Source organism: Dermacentor andersoni, chromosome 8 (assembly GCF_023375885.2).
Source record: "Dermacentor andersoni chromosome 8, qqDerAnde1_hic_scaffold, whole genome shotgun sequence".
Lineage (NCBI taxonomy): Eukaryota > Metazoa > Arthropoda > Arachnida > Ixodida > Ixodidae > Dermacentor > Dermacentor andersoni.
Window position 1 is genome coordinate 70548539 of NC_092821.1, and position 18592 is coordinate 70567130.

Here is an 18592-nt window from a genome sequence, read left to right on the forward strand (position 1 = left end):
TGCTCTCTGATCTAAACCGCTCTCTTTCTGTCTCTTAACATTATACCTAGCAATCCACGTTCCATCGCTCAACGCGCGGTCCTTAACTTGTTCTCAAGCTTCTTTGTCAATCTCCAAGTCTCTGCCCCATATGTCAGCACTGGTGAAATGCACTGATTGTACACCTTCCTTTTCAATTATAAAGGTAAGCTTCCATTCAGGAACTGACAATGTGTGCCGTACGCCATCGAATCCATACTTATTCTTCTATGAATTTCCTTCTCATGATCAGGGTTCCCGGTGATTAATTGACCTAGGTAAACCTACTCCTTCACAGACTCTAGAGGCTGACTGGCGATCCTGAACTCTTGTTCCTTTGCCCGGCTCTCTTGTTCCTTTACCCGGCTTGTCTTCTGCATATTAAGCTTCAATTTCACTTTTACACTCACTCTGTTATGGTCCTCAATTATTATTTGTCGTAACTAGTCTGCATTGTTGCTGAACAGAACAATGTCATCAGCAAAACGAAGGTTGCTGATATATTCGCCGTTGATCCTTACTCCTAAGCCTTCCCAATTTAATAGCTTGAATACTTCTTCCAAACACGCAGTGAATAGCATTGCAGAGATTGTGTCTCCCTGTCTGACCCCTTTCTTTATAGGTATCTTCCTGCTTTTCTTGTGTAGAATTAAGGCAGCTCTAGAACCTCTGTAGATATTTTCCAAGGCATTTATGTAGGCGTTCTGTACTCCTTGATTACGTAGTGTTTCTATGACTGCTAGTATCTCTACTGAATCAAATGCCTTTTCGTAGTCTATGAAAGCCATATAGAGAGGCTTATTGTAGTCTGCGGATTTCTCGATAACCTGATTAACGGCATGGATGTTATACGTTTCGAGTATCTCTTCCTGAAGCCAACCTGGTCCCTTGGTTGACAGGTGGTCGAAATTTCCGGAGTCTTCCACTACGGCGTGCCTCATAATCAGGAAGTGGTTTTGGCACCTAAAGCCCCATAATTTAATATACGCTTGAGAACGCTATGATTTGTTTTAGGTGTGATGACGAATTTTGCGTGTTGCGCAGGCACAACTATAAATGCTACGAAAATTAAATTTTAGCAAAATTAGTGGAGTCCTATGTAAAATCTGTGTACGAGCATACGCGCATGTGGAGCAAATAAAGCCATTGCAAAAATTATCTTGAACAAATGCTCGAAAATGTAATACGGCCGCTGCAAACTATGGCTGAACTAGGCGTATGATTTCCAGTGTGGGTGCAGTGGTCTTTCTTTTTTATTCTGTGCACTACAAGGACATTAAGGCTTAGAAAACAGTACAGCTTGCAACCAGTTGCGCTGTTTAGGAGTAATTCTCTGCAGCCTTACTTTTGTACATTCCTAGGATATTATGGATTCGGAAAAGCGTGCGCCTCGAAAAGGTGTAGTGTGCTACGGGCATATCTCCTGCAAGTACGTAATTACAATTCGTGATAATGCGTTTACTTGTGTGTTAGCATACGCCCTACGACGCTGCTTTGGCAAAGGGCGCAGTTGTACCAAGCTATTTGTTTTCACAATTTCTTTCGTTATCTCTGTGTGGTACCGTGCATCTATTATTACCCTTTACGAGATTTAATACTAAAGTGTTTTATACCGGAGTCAACCACGAACTTCCTGTAACGGATATAGCGTTGATGCGAACGCGTCAACTATGGTAACTCTGAACGGAACTGAACTTGTGGCCGTACCCTTTGTAACGGGTGAGTAGTATTCCAAACTACTCAGGCCAAAGAAAAACAAGAAAGAAATTATAATAGAAAAAGAGAAAGGAAAGAAGCAAAATGATAACGTTGTAAAAAGAGAGAGAGAGAGAGAGAGAGAGAGGGTCGGTTCATTAGCGGTGCACCACTCGCAGAGCCGTCTTTTCGTCACGCTCGCTGCAGCCAGCAGCACTTCCCCCCCGTGGCCTGATGTGGCATCAACGCCGTCGTTTGCATGTCGTCGTCGACTCGGGAGTTGTAATCCCAGCGCGTGGAATAAGGTGGCGTCATCTGGAAGAAAAGAGGGGAAGATCTTGCATCGCAGCGCTACGTGTTCAATGCTCTCGTCCACCTCGCCGCATGCCCTACAGATGCTGCTGGTTATGGTTGGGTCGTAGTAGTGACGATATGCCAGTGTTCTCAGTGCGCCGGCCCACACCTCAAACAACAGACTGCTACCAATGCTGTTGTAGTGAAAGTCCCCCCCAACTCCCGGTGGATGGCTTTCTTGCAGACTCTGTACAGCTGCAGCGTAGACTTGGTGTCCATGGCCTTTTACCAAATTTTCGTTTTGCTTTGGCGCACCCGACTGCTTACCACCTTAGCAGTCATATGAGTACTTTCCGCTTGTTCAGGGCAACCAAAAAAACCGAACTTCCGGCGCAGTTGTTGCAGGCGCTTCATCCACCTTGTTCGCAAGCCATTATCACTGATGTAGTCAAACACCTTGCATGCCCACCGGTGCTTCTCCATTGGCCGCAGTCGCACACCATACGAAATCTTGCTCCTCACCTCGCGTGCCTCTAAGCTTGACCAGCCAAGGACACCTTGGACGGCCTCGTTGGCGACGTTCCCAGGCGCCCGACGGCCCGCTGGCCTCACTCCTGCCACTCCCGACTCGACGAAGACATGCAAACGACGGCGTTGACAAAGGTGAGGGCAGGGAGGTGTACCGCCTTCCAGAGCTCGCGAACCGTGATGTAGCGGTTAAAGCCCCACATACCCCGCCGACGTAGAAAACACTGCTGGCCCGCCTTGACGCTGTACGCAGGTGATCTTCATGGGTAGCAGTGTAGTCAGGCTGTGTGCAGAGGTTGATGCCCAGATACCTATACTCGGTCGCCCGTTGAACAATCCGGCCTCCGCGAAACGTGAAGGGTCGATGAACTTCGGCCGGGCTGGAAAAGACAGGGGTGGTGCCGCCATTTAGTAGCCGTGAGAGTAAGGAGCGCCAACAGTGAGCGCTTGGGTAGCCTCAGGGCAGCGGAGGTTCCAACGCAGTGTAGCCTGGTGTAGGCGGTGTAGGCATTCTGCTCAGGTGACAACGCTGTTAAGGTACATGGGCACATGTTTGGGCATATTTGTCTTTCGCATTCGATTTAGCCTGTTACGCGTCGACGCTTGCGGAGTGCAGCTTCACCATGCATCAGCAGTGTTTACATGCCGTCTACCGCATCGCTTACGATACCACCAACTATGAAAACCGCTACGCTAAACTGCACAGAAAGGCAATGACGTGGACGGGCGAATCTCGCTTTGGAGCAGCATGAGACACGCCAGAGTGAAGCAGAACGAGTTTGCTTGTTCGCGGAGCACGCTGCGAGCACTGCCAATCGCATTCCTGAAGCTCAGCGCGTCGCAACTCAAGCGGCTGCCCAAGACACTTCAGTGTCTCACCAAGATTCTCGTACCGTGGCCGAAGCCACTCGGCAGCTGGTCGTCGCCGCTCGCCAACAGGACGCTTCATGGCAAACGAACCAGAACATGGTCGCTGATCTACAAATAGTGCACCTTTGGCTGCAGCAGACCGTGAGTTCACGAAGCAAACATGCAACAGCTTCTGTGAAGACACGCATCACTTTCGTGTTCTACCGATTCCTATGAAAGAGGGATCAACAATATCCTTTTTCGTTGGAAACTAGTTTCTCAGTGGTGGAGCACTCGATATGTGCCACTCAAATGAAGCAAATGAATATATTTGCCATGAATATACGTGATATGTACCACGCAAAGGAACCTCTTCGATGCTAACTTGGATCACTGGCTACGTGCCAGCAGTTGCGTGCCTCTATTCAGTCAACATTTTTGACGCCGACTTGGGTAACACATATGTGCCACTGGTAATGCGGCGCTCTGCAATGGCGAAAAAGACCCCTTAAATTTCTCCGATGCTGAGTGCAACGGAATGCAGGACACAAGGTTTCCTCAAGGACAGAAACCAGGAGCATTACGAGGCTGCGCCACGAATGCACTGGGTTTTTGCCCCTTTGAATGAAAGCCTTTCACACCAACGCTTTAGCGAGCTGTGCCGTGAATACACTGGGCACGTGTCGCTCTTAATGAACGTCTCGCCAACTTCAGTCTCTCAGTATGTGCCTGCGAGTATGTGCCACTAAGTGTGCGGCAAGCGAGGGAACGATTCTCGGCATTTGTAGGCACCCCCGCGCCACGCTTTTTATCCCGGAGGCCAAGCTTGGACTTCTATGAAGTGTCGCTTAGATGGCGCATCGTGTCCAAAAAGAAAGGCGAGAGAGGAACCCGGCGGCACCTTGACCTGTTCCTTGGCGTTCGTACGAACCGGCGCGCCATGCACTTCGGAGGCCAGGCGCAGGCTTCGCGGCGGCGGCGTTAGATGGCACCGAGTGTTCTTAGCAAAGCGCGAAAGAGCACCCCCGCTGGAGTACACACCTCATACATAACTCGTATCGTCGACGGCTATGAGTTGAGTCTCTATATTATTCAATGCGAACGCATTACGGTCGCAGTGATGGGCTTTGACGATGTTGTTTCAATGTGAAGTTCTTCACAATCAATTATGTATAGTTTTCTCAATTCCAGAAAACGTTTTTTGATGGCACACTCATGCCTTGTTGTTCTTGACGTTAGTTCTTTAACGCTTTTATCGGAATGAACCTGCACCAGCTGGTCCAAGTTTTGGTAATACTGAAATCGACGAAGCTGTATTGTGAGGGTACCCTGACACAGCTGATAGAGGAACAACACAAACGCGTAGCGTTTCGAAGAGCGGGTCTTATGAGAAACAATGAATTCCACGCTTTTTAGAAGCTTTGAATGTGTGTGCATGGGTGCATGCGCTTGGGCATGTGGTAAAATGCGATCGCCAAATGGCTCACGTCAACGACCAGCTGATGCATGACCGTGCGTCAGCAGGCTGTTCAGAAAGTGGCGAGAGCTAGTCCTCTCTTCAAGAATGGGCCGCAGGCGAGGTTTTTTTTTCGGGTGCTCATGATCATCTACACGCACTGGGGATAACTGGAGAATTTAACTCATTTGTTCAAACGTATACGTACACGTTCTACGGTGGACTTTACGCGCATCGCGTTAACTATGAACAAGCACAAGATGTGCTTCCTCTTCTGTTTACGCAATGTGCCGTCTAACGTAAGAAAGTATATTAATCTCCTTGGTCCGAAAAAAAGAGGCTGGTATTGAACTGTGGAGCTTTTCTAAAATTTCCCAGCATAACCAGAAAATCTATTTATGGTCGTGACGAAATTTCATTGAGCCATTCCCTATTCACAATACACCTATGCACTATTTTGTGCCAAGCGTGCTTTGCTACGGAAAAGGACGTTCTCTTTGTCTTCAATTTCGCCGCAACAGGGGCGAGCTGAGGTTTTCGTATCCTTTGATTAAACCTGCAGTCGTGTCCTCAGTATCCAGTGACAACTATGTGCATGATATTGGGAACGAAGTGACCAAAGGTATGTATTGCCTCACCAGCTCCGGCCATCTTGAGCTAGCGCCTTCCATTCAATGCGCGCTAACGATCATGCCTGCTAAGTGTTACATCGCTACGCGTCGAGGAGAGAGCTGAAACTTCAAACCAAACGCCGTCGTTTGCCCTTCTCCTCGCAGGCATTTTGCAGCCAACCGGAGAGTCGACATATATCGCACAAGTGCGGTTACGTACATCGCACTGCTGTGACGTCGCTCGTAGTAACCCACGAATTCGAGAATTTTTCAAGGAAACATCTGTTACTTGTGTAATCTGTTCCTTCGGTAGACGAATTAAAGTTTAGAGAAATAAAAAAAAACACAAAACCGAATGTCTGCGTGTTCTTGTTTCACTTCGCACTGCAGCAAGAGAGATGTACTTCCGTTTTGTCTGCTTGTTCCCACATCGTGCTGCCGCGCGCGAGAACGAAACTATGTCATTTTCTACCGTGTTCCAGCGCGCGATCATGCTCTATGATCCGCTTGTGTGTGCGTCAGTATTCGCGTAGCGCTGATTTATGCTGCTAGTTAGGTGTTCTCCTGCACAACGTGCAAGGTTGTGTGCCGCAAGAAATGAGGCAAACGCAACAAAAAAGCAATGACGGCGTATGCGTGGCGTATGCGTCCCGCGATCCTCGTGCTCCGAAATGGGAGAACGCAGGGAAAGACTTTCGCTTGCGAAGGCTAGCAACTCCTCCAGGTGGCACTGTGGCTAGACGGGACAAGTGGAGAGAGCGTCTGTCTCTCTTGGCCCTCGCTTCCTGAAATCATGGGTTCGCGGCACCCAAATATTTCTATCTCGGCTATCAATGAACCAATTTGAAAAAAATCACGCGGCAGAATGCTCTGTAGAGGGCACATAAGAACTTGCAGCGTATAACAGAAATTCTCTATGTGGCCTGGTGAGGGGTCCTTTAAGACATCACAAACAGTGAGTAGTCATGGTAGATACAGACATATGTAGGATCTATGGCAATGGCTATGCACAATGATGGGACGTAAAAAGTACACTGCCACTGCGCTTTGCGTGTATTGTCACCCTAAAGCCACTTTTTATGTCATCTTGAATCAGTGTCTCGGAACGAAACGATAACAAAAACGAAACAAAAGGACATTTTTGACCGTAAAGAAGAACAGAACCGGAACGTTATTTATTATTTTGTTTCGGAGTGAAAGTGAAATATTTTCGATCGATTTTAGGTTCAAGGAAACAGTCGGCAATCCGAAACAACCAATGTCAGGCAACGTCAAAATTAGCGCGAACTTCAGGGGTCCGCATAAGCGCGTATCTCAGGCAGCGATACTGCGAGCGATAGCCGGTAGAGCGCTCCACTAACGAAGGCTGCCGCCCCTTGCACTGGCAGTGCCAAGCAGTGAGCATGATCTATTTTTACTAATACTTGACTATTTTTATTATTATTACTACTGGATTCTTGATCGGTACTTCAAAAATTTTTGCATGCGAACCGAAACCGTTATAAACAGTTACGGACCTTCTTTTTTTTCGTTGCGGAGCAGAACCAGAAAAGAAATTTTTTCTTTGGAACGAAAGTAAAAGCAGAACGAAAAACGTTCCGTTTCAGCACCCTGTCTTGAATGCTTTCAAATGATATTTTCTCCAGCGTAGCAAAAATATCCTCTATTATAACCCATTTAGGCGTAAGCGTGCGACAAAACTATTGTGCTTTGAAAAACGAGCTCTAAATTGTTTACCTTTTCGTGTGGCTCGATGCTGGAATCATGGTTTTGCATGCGTCCGATAAGTACTCCGTTTTTCTCTACGGCATCGAGTAAAAAATTTCTGCCCCCTTCGATGCTGCAGAGCACCACCCAGTGCCGGAACGAGCGCTGTGACTGATTGGAGCTGACCGCCTTGCCGCGCGAGAACCAAGATCTACGTGTCCGGCCCTGCTGAGGTCTCCAGACCACCAACGCTACTTCACAGTTTGCTTTCTCATCTTGAGGTAGCATTCCATGAACAGCATGTGGCATGTATATGCCGTGCTGCATACAGTCGTGCAACGAAGGCATAAGGCGTTCTGATAAACTGAACCGAATAAAACTAATATGCCCTCTCTAAAAACAAATGGTTGTCTCACGGGAAACATACGATGAGTTGAAGACGCGCCTGCGCGAAGAACTTCACTTGACTCCATCGGAAACAGCTCTTAAATCGATAGCAGCACACTAATGCATATATGGGACCTTCATTTCGATGTTTGGGGCCTGCGCAGATGAAATCATAAAAGAAGAAGCAGCCATCATCCCAACAATCACAAGTATTGAGTATTAAGTTTACACTGCAACAGCCATGGGCAAGAATACATTTGACAAACTGAGACGTGATTTTGCTTGCGCTTTAATAACCAAAAAAACTATCACACCACTTTGCTACCGAACTTCACTTTATCAAGGCGTCTGCGTCTGCCGAAACATGGTTTTGGCCAAATCTCAGTAACTCTACTACAGTCCGGTTTTCGCAACAATCGTGAGCAGGAACAGCGCGAAGGCTACTACATATTTAAATTACGGACATTACCAGCCGGCATCACAGAGGACAGTGGTAGATACTCCGGCCTCAGAGATGTAGCGTAAAGGGGAATCTGCTCTAGGGGAGAATGTAGCAACCTCGAAGCGAATCTATATGAGCTCCATGCCCGTTGGAAAAGGACCGCACTCATAAAGAGTTTCCTATTGTTTTCCACATATTAGGAATATTCTCATGTTCACTCTTTATATTTAGAGGTGTCACTTACAGATTTACAAAAAATTTATTCAGGATCTAAAATACAAAAAAGTCTTCTAAGCCCCATGAAGTCACCATTCCGCTTCCCGTTTACGACCATTCTTTGTGTACTCCTCTCGCGGAGTAGGAGGCAGTGCTAGCGCTCGCCGTTTAGCGCCTGTGCGGTTGCTGAAGGCCACTGGGCCTTCGCACATCTAGCGCGAATTCATTATCTCGGCCGCCGGCTTTATACGCTTACTGTCTCTCTTCAGTGAAAAGCGCTGTTCGGGTTGGATAAGCGTGAACAGTGAACAGCGCTGTTCAAGGAATGCAGGCGACCGCGACCACCCGTGGCTCCCACGCCAATGCCGGGTTCCCTCAAGATTTGTATCACGGCAGCTCGATACCACTTGGGGTCACAGCATCCTCGGAGATCATCTCTACTGGCTCCTGGCTCTTCATTAGCTGCGGTCCCCCACCGCGCACGCTCATGTAGGCGTGAACATTACGCCTAAACTCTTATCCCACCCGCTGAAGTTTCCGTAACGGCCTCAAGTGTAGAAGCGCACCAAAAGTGGTCGGGTAGGTGGCCCGCCTCACCTTCAAATGTGTTCGAGGGTGAGGGAAGTCGACGCCGTGGATGCGCCATGCTACCACGACGAAAAATAGCACGAACTTTAAAACCGCCCTGACGGAGGAAGTTCCACTACCGCAACCGTTCCACCAGCCGAAACCTCAGTGCAATGTACTGTGCATTCAACGTACGTTGTACTCTTCTTTCTTCATATTGCTACCGGGGTCAGCGTGATTTTCACCGGCCATATATATATATTGGTACGCAGGAAGACGCACACGAAAAGCTATATACAAGTATATTTACAAGGAAATACGATGCACTTGGCCAAGAGGCAACAGCCCGCGTTAGCCTCCAATAGTGGTCGTCGTCATCACACTGCTCGCCTCTTCGTCATCGCAAATACTGTTCCGTAGCACTATATATATATATATATATATATATATATATATATATATTGTAGCGAAGAAGACTAGCGCCATTTGAACGCACTATCATCATCGGCACGCCGACGAAGAGGGGCTCGCGCTCTCGGTGTCTGACGCTCGATTGAGACGCTTGCGTTCCTGACTGCTCAATAAACCGCACTATTTGTTTGGTGAAGCTGTGCTGAGTAGTACTTCCCCAGCCACCCTGGAACTACGTAATCGGACACCGCCGGCCATCATGCCTGACGACGCCAGCCAAACAACACCTCCGGCATCGCCAACATTGAATTGTCCTAGCGCAGTGCGTGTACGCGATTCTCCGATCTTCAGAGGTTCCGGCGAATACGACGTGGAAGATTGGCTCTCGACATATGAGCGGGTGAGGGCCCACAATAAATGGGACGATGCTGCGAAGCTCAGTTGCGTGAACTTCTGTCTCACGGGTGTCGCTAGCGTGTAGTACCACAACCACGAATCCCACCTCAGCACCTAGCCAGATTTCAAGGCGCCCATTACGCAAGTTTTCGGTAGCCCTGAGGCGCTGAAGCTCCGTGCCGAAAAGTGCTTGCGCAGCCGTTCCCAGCAACCCGGTGAAAACTTCACCAAGTACATAGAAGACGTGTGGACCTTTGCAAGCGCGTCGATCCATCGATGACTGAGTCCGACAAGAACCGTCACGTAATGAAGGGCATCGAAGACGACGTATTGCAAATGCTCCTCTCGAAAAGCCCGCGGACCGTGGTCGAAGCCGCTGAACTTTGTCAAAGATACGACGAATACAGGAGGCAACATATACTCACTCGACGTTCTTCGGTCCCCGATACTTCCCTTGCAAGTTTAGCCGCTGTGACTAACAACGACCATCTGCTCGGCGACATCAAGGAAACTATACGCTCCGAAGTCCCCCGGCAGCTATCCCTACTCACCGCCGTCCCAGGACCTACGCCCTCCTTGGCTCCTACGTTGCGTCAGATGCTTCAGGAACAAGTGTCCGAAGCTATTCAGCCCCTCGTGCAGCGCCACCATTGCCTGTACCTCTAAGCTACGACGTGCTTGCAGCACGACCACCTCCATCGACTTTTTCAGCACCACCGTTTCCTGCCCCGCCACGTCCAATCCCTTCAGAGTACACCACCAGATCACCAGCTAGCATGGGGCCCTGGCTTACACCCGACAATCGCCCCATGTGCTTCTTCTGTGGAATCCCTAGTCACGTGGCACGGCATTGTCGCCGTCGCTTACGGCTTCAAGGTAATGACCAACCTGTCCGCTCCTACGCTTCGTCCTTCTCGCCACCAAATGACTCGCACTTGCCGTCTACGAGCAACGTCATTCCTTCTGCCCGTGATCGTCGCTCGCCATCCCCTCGTCGCCGCTCACTTTCCCCCATGCGGCGGCGTCCAGCCCTATCGGAGCAGGAAAACTAGCTACCGCAGTTCAAGAGGCGAGAACTGCGTTCCAGTCTAACCACACAAAGCCTCACTCTCTTCCGACGAACGTAATCGAAGTATTCGTAGAAGGAGTCGTCACACTGGCATTAGTCGACACATGCGCCGCCGTTTCAGTAGTTACGGAAGGACTTTGCCGCAAGCTTCGAAAAGTAATGACGCCCTTATCTGCGCTGTCACTCCGGACAGCAAGTTCCCAGTGCATTACCCCTGTTGCCGCATGTACCACATGCATCGTCATTCAAGGATATACGTATACAGTCGAGTTCACAGTCCTCTCATCCTGTTCATAGGACGTCATCTTGGAGTGGGACTGCCTTTCCGATCATCAGGCCATCATTGATTGTTCTCGCGCCAAAGTTGAATTTTCTCCGCTTCCCGATACCCGTTTACATGACATTCATCATTTTGGTGACAAACTGGCCGTTACAGAAGACACGACGATCCTTCCGCACTCTTTTGTGATTGCGAATGCCTGATCTACTTTCACCACTGACACTACTGCCCTGTTTGTCCCATCGGACATTTTTGTTCGCCGACGGTGTTCCCTTCCCTTCGCTGTCCTATCTGTCAGCGGTGGCTGCACGCGACTGCTCGTTTTCAACACTAAGGCCACTGCCCTCGTCTTACGTCGTGGCGAATCCCTTGGACGTCTTCAGCCTGCCGATTCAGTGACTATCTTTGACGTACCTCTTGACACACACCTGTTCAGACGTGAACTCGTTGCCTTATAGCTTGCCTTGTTGCCAGCCTACGCAAGACGTCTTCCATAGCTCAGTAGATGCCCTCTTGAGCCCTACGCAGCGTTCGCAGCTTCTCAGCCTTCTACTAAAATACCAATCTACGTTCGACTGTCAACAACCCCCCTAGGCCGTACATCGACTGTACGTCACGAGATCGACATCGGCACCCACGCACCACTGCGCCAGAGGCCTTATCGTGTATCACCGGTGGAGCGCCGTGTTATTGAAAATCAAGTAAGCGAAATGCTTGAGCGTGGATTGGTTCAACCCTCTAATAGACCCTGGGCGTCACCTGTAGTCCTGGTTAAGAAAAAAAGATGGCTCAACTCGATTTTGCCTCCACTACCGCCGTCTTAATAACATAAGCCGCAGAGACGTCTACCCTTTATCGCACATCGACGATGCTCTGGATTGTTTGCAAGGCCCAGACTATTTTTCTTCGCTCGATTTACGCTAAGGCTATTGGCAAGTGCCTATGAATCCTGCCGATCGCCCGAAGACAGCCTTCGTGACCCCAGACGATCTATATGAATTCAACGTTATGCCGTTTCGGCTTTGCAACACCACTGCTGCATTCGAACGAATGATGGACAATCTCCTTAGTGGGCTAAAATGGAAGACATGCCTATGTTACCTCGAAGATGTCGTCGTCCTTTTTCCAGATTTCCCCACACATCTGTACCGTCTCGAACAAGTCCTGCAGTGCATCGCCGAGGCAGGCCTCCAGCTCAACTTGAAGAAATGTCGCTTTGGAGCCAAGCAGCTTGCAATACTTGGACACGTCGTATCGAAAGATGGCATACTACCTGATGCTTCTAAACTTCGCGCCGTCCCCGAATTCCCAAAACCCACGTCCCCGAAAGAACTTCGGAGCTTTATCGGGATTTCCTCCTACTTTCGTCGTTTTATCCGGAATTTCGCTTCTATCATTGCTCCCTTGACTCAGCTGCTTCGAAGCGACACATGAATCTCAGCTTGGGCCACAGCTTGCGACGATGTTTTTGAAACAATGCGGTATTTGGTCACTTCGCCTCTCGTACTGCGCCACATCGACCCCACGGCCCCCGCGGAAGTCCAGACCGAGGCCAGCGGCGTAGGACTTGGTGCCGTGCTTGCACAGCGAAAAAGTGAGCATGATGAATACGTAGTAGCCTGCGCAAGCCGAACACTAACGAAAGCGGAATCCAACTACTCCGTCACCGAAAAGGCGTGCCTGGCTATCATCTGGGCCCTTGAAAAATTCCGACCATACCTGTACGGCTGCCCCTTCGACGTCGTTACAGATCACCATGCTGTATGTTCGTTGTCGACTTTAAAAGATCCGTCTGGCCGCCTTGCGGGATGGGCTCAACGGTTACAAGACTTCGACATACGCGTCATTTACCGCCCTGGCCATAAACACGCTGACGCAGGTGCCCTCTCTAGGTCGCCCATACCAAGTGACATGACTTGCATTTCAGTCATCGAATCGGCGTTTTCGTTGTCTGTGCACGTCAACATGGCTGTGGAGCAACGCAAAGATCTCTGGATTGCAATACTTATGGATTGCATTCCTGACGCTTCAACAACACGCCCTTCACGCGCTATCCGTCGCCAAGCTTCTCATTTTGAGTTACGGGTTGGTGTTCTCTATCGTCGAAATTACGCTTCCAATGGCCCCAAATGGTTTAGTCGTCCCCCGCCATATGCGCACAGATGTATGCTCCGCTCTCCATTCACACCCGCAATGCGCCCATGCCGGCCTCTTCAAGACTTACGCCAGGCTTCGCTCCCGCTCTTATTGGCGTGGCATATATATTTTGTGCGAAAGTACATTCGCTCGTGCACAGCGTGCCAATGACGCAAGCTTCGTGCCCCTCGTCTTTCTGGTCCTTTGCAGCCCATTCCTTGTCCGTCCCGACCATTCGACTGCGTCGGCATCGATCTCTACGGTCCTCTTCCCTGCACATCAGGTGGCAATCGCTGGATTATTGCTGTCGACCACCTCACCCGCTATGCAGAAACTGCGGCACTGCAAACAGCCACAGCCCGCGACATTGCGTCCTTCCTCGTGCATCACTTCATACTGTGTCATGGGACACCACGGGAACTTCTGGGTGACAGAGGGCGTGCGTTTCTTTCCGACGTTCTTAACGCCCTTCTGACCGCGTGCCATACCATCCATCGCACCACTACAGCTTATCATCCGCAAACGAACGGCATAACAGAACGGTTCAATCGTACTTTGGGTGACATGCTATCCATGCAGATTACACCGGATCATACCAACTGGGACCTTGTTTGGCCATAAGTTACGCACGCCTGTAACACCGCTTCACAGGCCACAACGGTATTTTCGCCATTCTTTCTGGTATATGGCCGTGAACCTACCTGTACGCTCGACACCATTCTCCTCTACAGGCCTGACCCATCAGAGGGCACGCCTCTGTCTGAAGCCTCTAAATACGCCGAGAAATGCCGTCAGCTGGCCCGTTCGTTCAGGGCAGAAGACCACAGTCTCCAAAAATTCCGTCGCGATGATGACCGACCTCCCTGCACCTACCAGCCGGACTCGCTAGTTTGGCTTCGGATACCTTCAAGCACCCCTAGTCTATCCCCTAAACTCCTCGCTCAATACCGCGGTTCCTACCACGTCGTACAACAGACGACGCCATTCAACTGCGTCGTCGAGCCGCTAATGCCATCTACTGACTTGAGGCGTCGCGGACGCGAGACAGTGCACGTCCAGAGGCTTAAACCCTATTACGACCCCCTTGTCCTCGCTTCTCCTTGAGTCGCCAGGATGGCTCCTTCTCCAAGGGGCAGTTGTAGCGAAGAAGACTGGCGCGCCCTAAGGACGCGCTATCATCATCGGCCCGCCGACGAAGAGGGGCTCACGTTCTCGGTGTCTGACGCTCGACTGATACGGTATATATATATATATATATATATATATATATATATATATATATATATATATATATATATATATTGTTACGCCCACAAAAGGCGTTACTTTGAAGCCGGGTAGAGTTAGAAGCGATGGCCTTGGTCAACTGAGCGCCTGTCGAGACTCAGCCAGCCAGCCACACGTCGTCGTCCTCCTTCACTACCCTTCGGTGCCCCCACATACTGTTTGTTGAGGCGTGAACCCACTATGCACCTAAGCGCGTCACATTCGTGAACCCACTATGTACCTAAGAGCGTCACATTTCCCTCCGCGCAGACGAAGCCCGCCGGGCAAGTCAAACAGGCTGTCGAGAAATAAAGGGCTTTAAACGGGCGACATGCGAAAGTTCAGTCTTTGCTGACCGTCGGCCATTTGATGTGAGACGTGCTATGCGGTAGGTTAATTCGCTGATGCGCTCCGTAATAACATAGGGTCCAACATAGTGGGCCAGCAGTTTTTCACATAGTCCACGTTTCCTGGTTGGTTTCCAGAGCAACACTAAATCACCAGGGTCATATATCACGTGTCGGCGTCGGCGGTCGCAGCGTGCCTTCGAGCGGTCTTGTGAAACAAGAGTGCGTAATGAAGCAAGTCGTCGGGCTTCTTCAGCAAGACAGACTGTCTCTGATATACAAAGATTATCGTGGCTGGAAAACGGGAAGATAGTGTCTAGTGTATAACGAGGCGGACGAGCGTAGAGAAGAAAGAAGGGACTGTAGCCCGTAACTTCATGCTTTGAGGTGTTAAATGCGTACGTAATGAAAGGTAGCACGCTGTCCCAGTTCTTATGATCTGACTCGACATACATGGACAGCATGTTAGTAAGAGTTCTGTTCGTGCGTTCCGTAAGGCCATTTGTTTGGGGATGATACGGGGTGGAATGTCGAAACCTTGAAGCACATAGACGAAGCATCTCTTCGACCACGTCTGCAGTGAACTGCCGCCCACGATCGCTGATGATGACTCTGGGAGGTCCATGTCGGAGAATGACAAAACGCAGCAGAAAAATACACACTTCGGTTGCAGTAGCCGATGGTATTGCAGCTGTCTCACAGTAGCGTGTCAAGTGATCGGCACACACGATAATCCAGCGATTCCCATCGGATGAACGCGGGAAAGGACCGAGGAGGTCGATGCCAACTTGTTCAAAGGGAGAGCTGGGGGGTGGCACTGGATGGAGTTGACCAGGAGGAGCACTCGTCGGACGCTTATAACGTTGACACTCGCTGCAGCTGGACACATACTGGGCGGTCGTCTGGCGCATTTTAGGCCAGTAGAACCTTTCTTGGAGGCGGTAGAGAGTTCGCGCAGCCCCCAAATGTCCAGATGTTGGATCGTCATGCATAGCGCGCAAGACCGAGACACGGAGACTCTCCGGGACCACCAGAAGATATCGTGGGCCTGTAGTAGAATAGTTCTTTTTGTAAAGAACCCCATCACGAACACAGAAACGAGTGGATGGTGCTGATTGCCTTGCAGCAATCAGCAGTGGTTCTAAAGTTCTGTCTTTTTGTTGCTCGACCTTGAAGGTATTTATATCAGGAAATCCCGGCTCCAGTGATGCGATATAGCAGTCGAAGTTGTCCGCGTCGCAGTCCGTCGTTGGAAGCGGCATGCGCGAAAGGCAGTCAGCGTCGGCGTGTCGGCGGCCGCTTTTATAAGAAACGGTACAGTTATATTCCTGTAAACGGAGTGTCCAACGCGCAAGCCGGCCCGACGGATCACGGAGATTAACCAGCCAGCAGAGAGAATGATGGTCTGTCACCACAGTGAAGGGGCGCCCGTACAGGTACGACCGGAAGCGCTGTACTGCGAAAATAACTGCAAGACATTCTTGCTCTGTAACGGTGTAGTTACGCTCGGACTTACTTAAAGAACGACTCGCATAGGCGACGACGTGTTCTTTGGTGTCGACGTGTTGAATAAGGACGGCGCCGATGCCAATACCGCTAGCGTCCGTATGAACTTCTGTGGGAGCCGCATGGTCGAAGTGTCGGAGAATGGGATGAGACGTCAGACGAGACTTCAGCTCACGAAAACTAGCTTCACATTCAGGAGTCCACTCGAAGGGAACGCCCTTCTGGAGGAGGCATGTCAGCGGATACGCGATGTTGGCAAATCCACGAATAAACCGGCGGAAGTACGAGCAAAGCCCTAGGAAACTGCGTAGCTCTTTTACATGGCGAGGTTGCTTGAAGGCTTCCACCGTAGCAGTCTTCGCTGGATCAGGCCGTATACCGTCCTTATCCACTAGGTGTCCCAGAACGAGTGTTTGGCGCTCTCCAAAATGACACTTCTTCGAGTTGAGCACCAAACCCGCTTTGTCCAAGCAGTCTAGCACAAGATCGAGACGTGCGTTGTGCTCACTGAACGTGCGCCCGAAAATCACTACATCATCTAGATAGCACATGCATACTTCCCACTTCAAACCACGCAGGATGTTGTCCATGAAGCGCTCGAAAGTTGCAGGTGCATTACAGAGCCCGAACGGCATCACATTAAATTCAAAAAGTCCATCTGGTGTTACAAATGCCGTTTTCTCCTTGTCTGCCTCGTGCATAGGAATCTGCCAGTACCCCGACCTCAAGTCAACAGACGAAAAGTAAGACGCTGATGAGAGGCAGTCGATAGCATCATCAATACGCGGAAGAGGATATACGTCCTTTTTAGTGATGGTGTTGAGGCGGCGGTAGTCAACACAAAATCGCCATGTACCATCTTTCTTTCTAACCAGGATCACTGGCGCTGCCCACGGACTACAGGATTCTTGGATTACATTCTTATTTAGCATTTCGTGGACTTGGTCATTGATCACCTTGCGTTCCGACGGTGAGACTCTGTATGGTTTCTGTCGCAGCGGTTGGGCAGATCCCGTATCGATGCGATGGTGTATACGAGAAGGAGGAAACAATGGTGGTCCCTCTTGCTGGAAGAAGTCAAACAGTCGGGCATGTTTTCGCAGAATATTCGCCACTTCATGACGCTGCTTAGTGCTGAGCGACTTGTTTACCATAGTCAGAAATGAGGAGTGCGCCGCAGGGCAGACATTAGCGAAATGGCGCTCATCCGCAGAATCAAGGGCCTCTGTAAGAATGGCGAGTGATAGCACGTGATCTTCATGGTAGGCGGCAAGTTTCAGACCCTGTGGTAGTATTGCAGGTTCACCCGAACAGTTTACGGCCCATAAGTTGGTGCGTCCCTGAACAACTGACAGCGTGCAATACGGTATCAGTACATTCCTCTTGATGCAACTCAGGTGAACGGGCTCCACGGTAGCGTCAAACGTTCCGTCGGTGGTGGGGAAACAGGCGACTGAAACACACGTTGCGGATAACGGAGGCACAACTGTATCCCGGGATACACAAAGCACACTTTCACGACACGGTGGGGCTTCCATAAACGCCGCAGCAAAGCTCGTACCTACACTGATTTCACCCGTTTTGCAGTCGACGGTGGCACCACACAGTTTCAAAAAGTCAAGACCCAAGATTACGTCATGCGTAGAATGAGGTAGAACAGCGAACTCCGCGTTAAATATTTGACCACCCAAGGTAACGTCTACATTACACACGCCCACAGGATACAACAACTCCCCACTCACTCCGCGAAACGTATCGGCACGGTCCCAGCGAAACATCACCTTTCGTCCTAGGAGGCTTTTAAACGCAAGACTCATCACTGAAACGGTTGCTCCCGTGTCCACTAAGGCCATGGATGAAACCCCGTCAATTAATACAAACACCTTATTCTTAAACATACAAATGGTTGGAGGTATCTCTGTCGATATCGAAGATTGTCCAGCGACCTCACCTCCAACGGCCGCGCTGGCTAGTTTTCCGGTGGTGGCGACGGGTATCGACGCCGCGGAGAGGGCGACCGGCTTACGCGAGGAGCGGGTGGTGGTGTCAAGCTGCGATCGGATGCTGGAGAACGGTTCCGTAGTGGCTCCGGGTGCTGGTGAGGCAAGCTTCCTAAATATGTGTGCGAAGGCGAATATGTTTCGCCCAGAGGAGCGCGGTACCGCCTAGACATCGTCGATCGGTCGAACCTCGGTGGTTGGCGGCGATTGCAGTACCTGGCAATGTGACCCAAGTCGCCACAGCTATAGCACACAGGTAAACGACGATCGATGAACTGCCCTTCGAAGCGCTCAGCCGTGGGGGGTCGTGTAGCAGAGCGGAGCGGCTGAGCCTGCTGCACAGGAGGAACGGTCGGTCTGCGTGCAAACCTGCTGGGGCGAGGGTGTTCTGCTGGTCGGTGTTCGGGCGTA

The 18592-nt window shown here is 50.2% G+C and overlaps 1 protein-coding gene across 2 annotated transcripts in view; it reads left to right on the top strand.

Annotated features, from left to right (window-relative positions):
* LOC129386796 (uncharacterized) overlaps positions 1-7542 on the top strand; it is a 111995-nt gene extending 104453 nt beyond the window's left edge. For both annotated transcript variants that reach the window (XM_055075006.2, XM_055075005.1), the window contains one exon: positions 7298-7542. In XM_055075006.2, coding sequence (XP_054930981.1) covers positions 7298-7333 — 36 coding nt within the window. In that variant the 3' untranslated portion in view covers positions 7334-7542. The remainder of the gene's footprint in view (positions 1-7297) is intronic.
* Positions 7543-18592: the final 11050 nt, after the last annotated feature.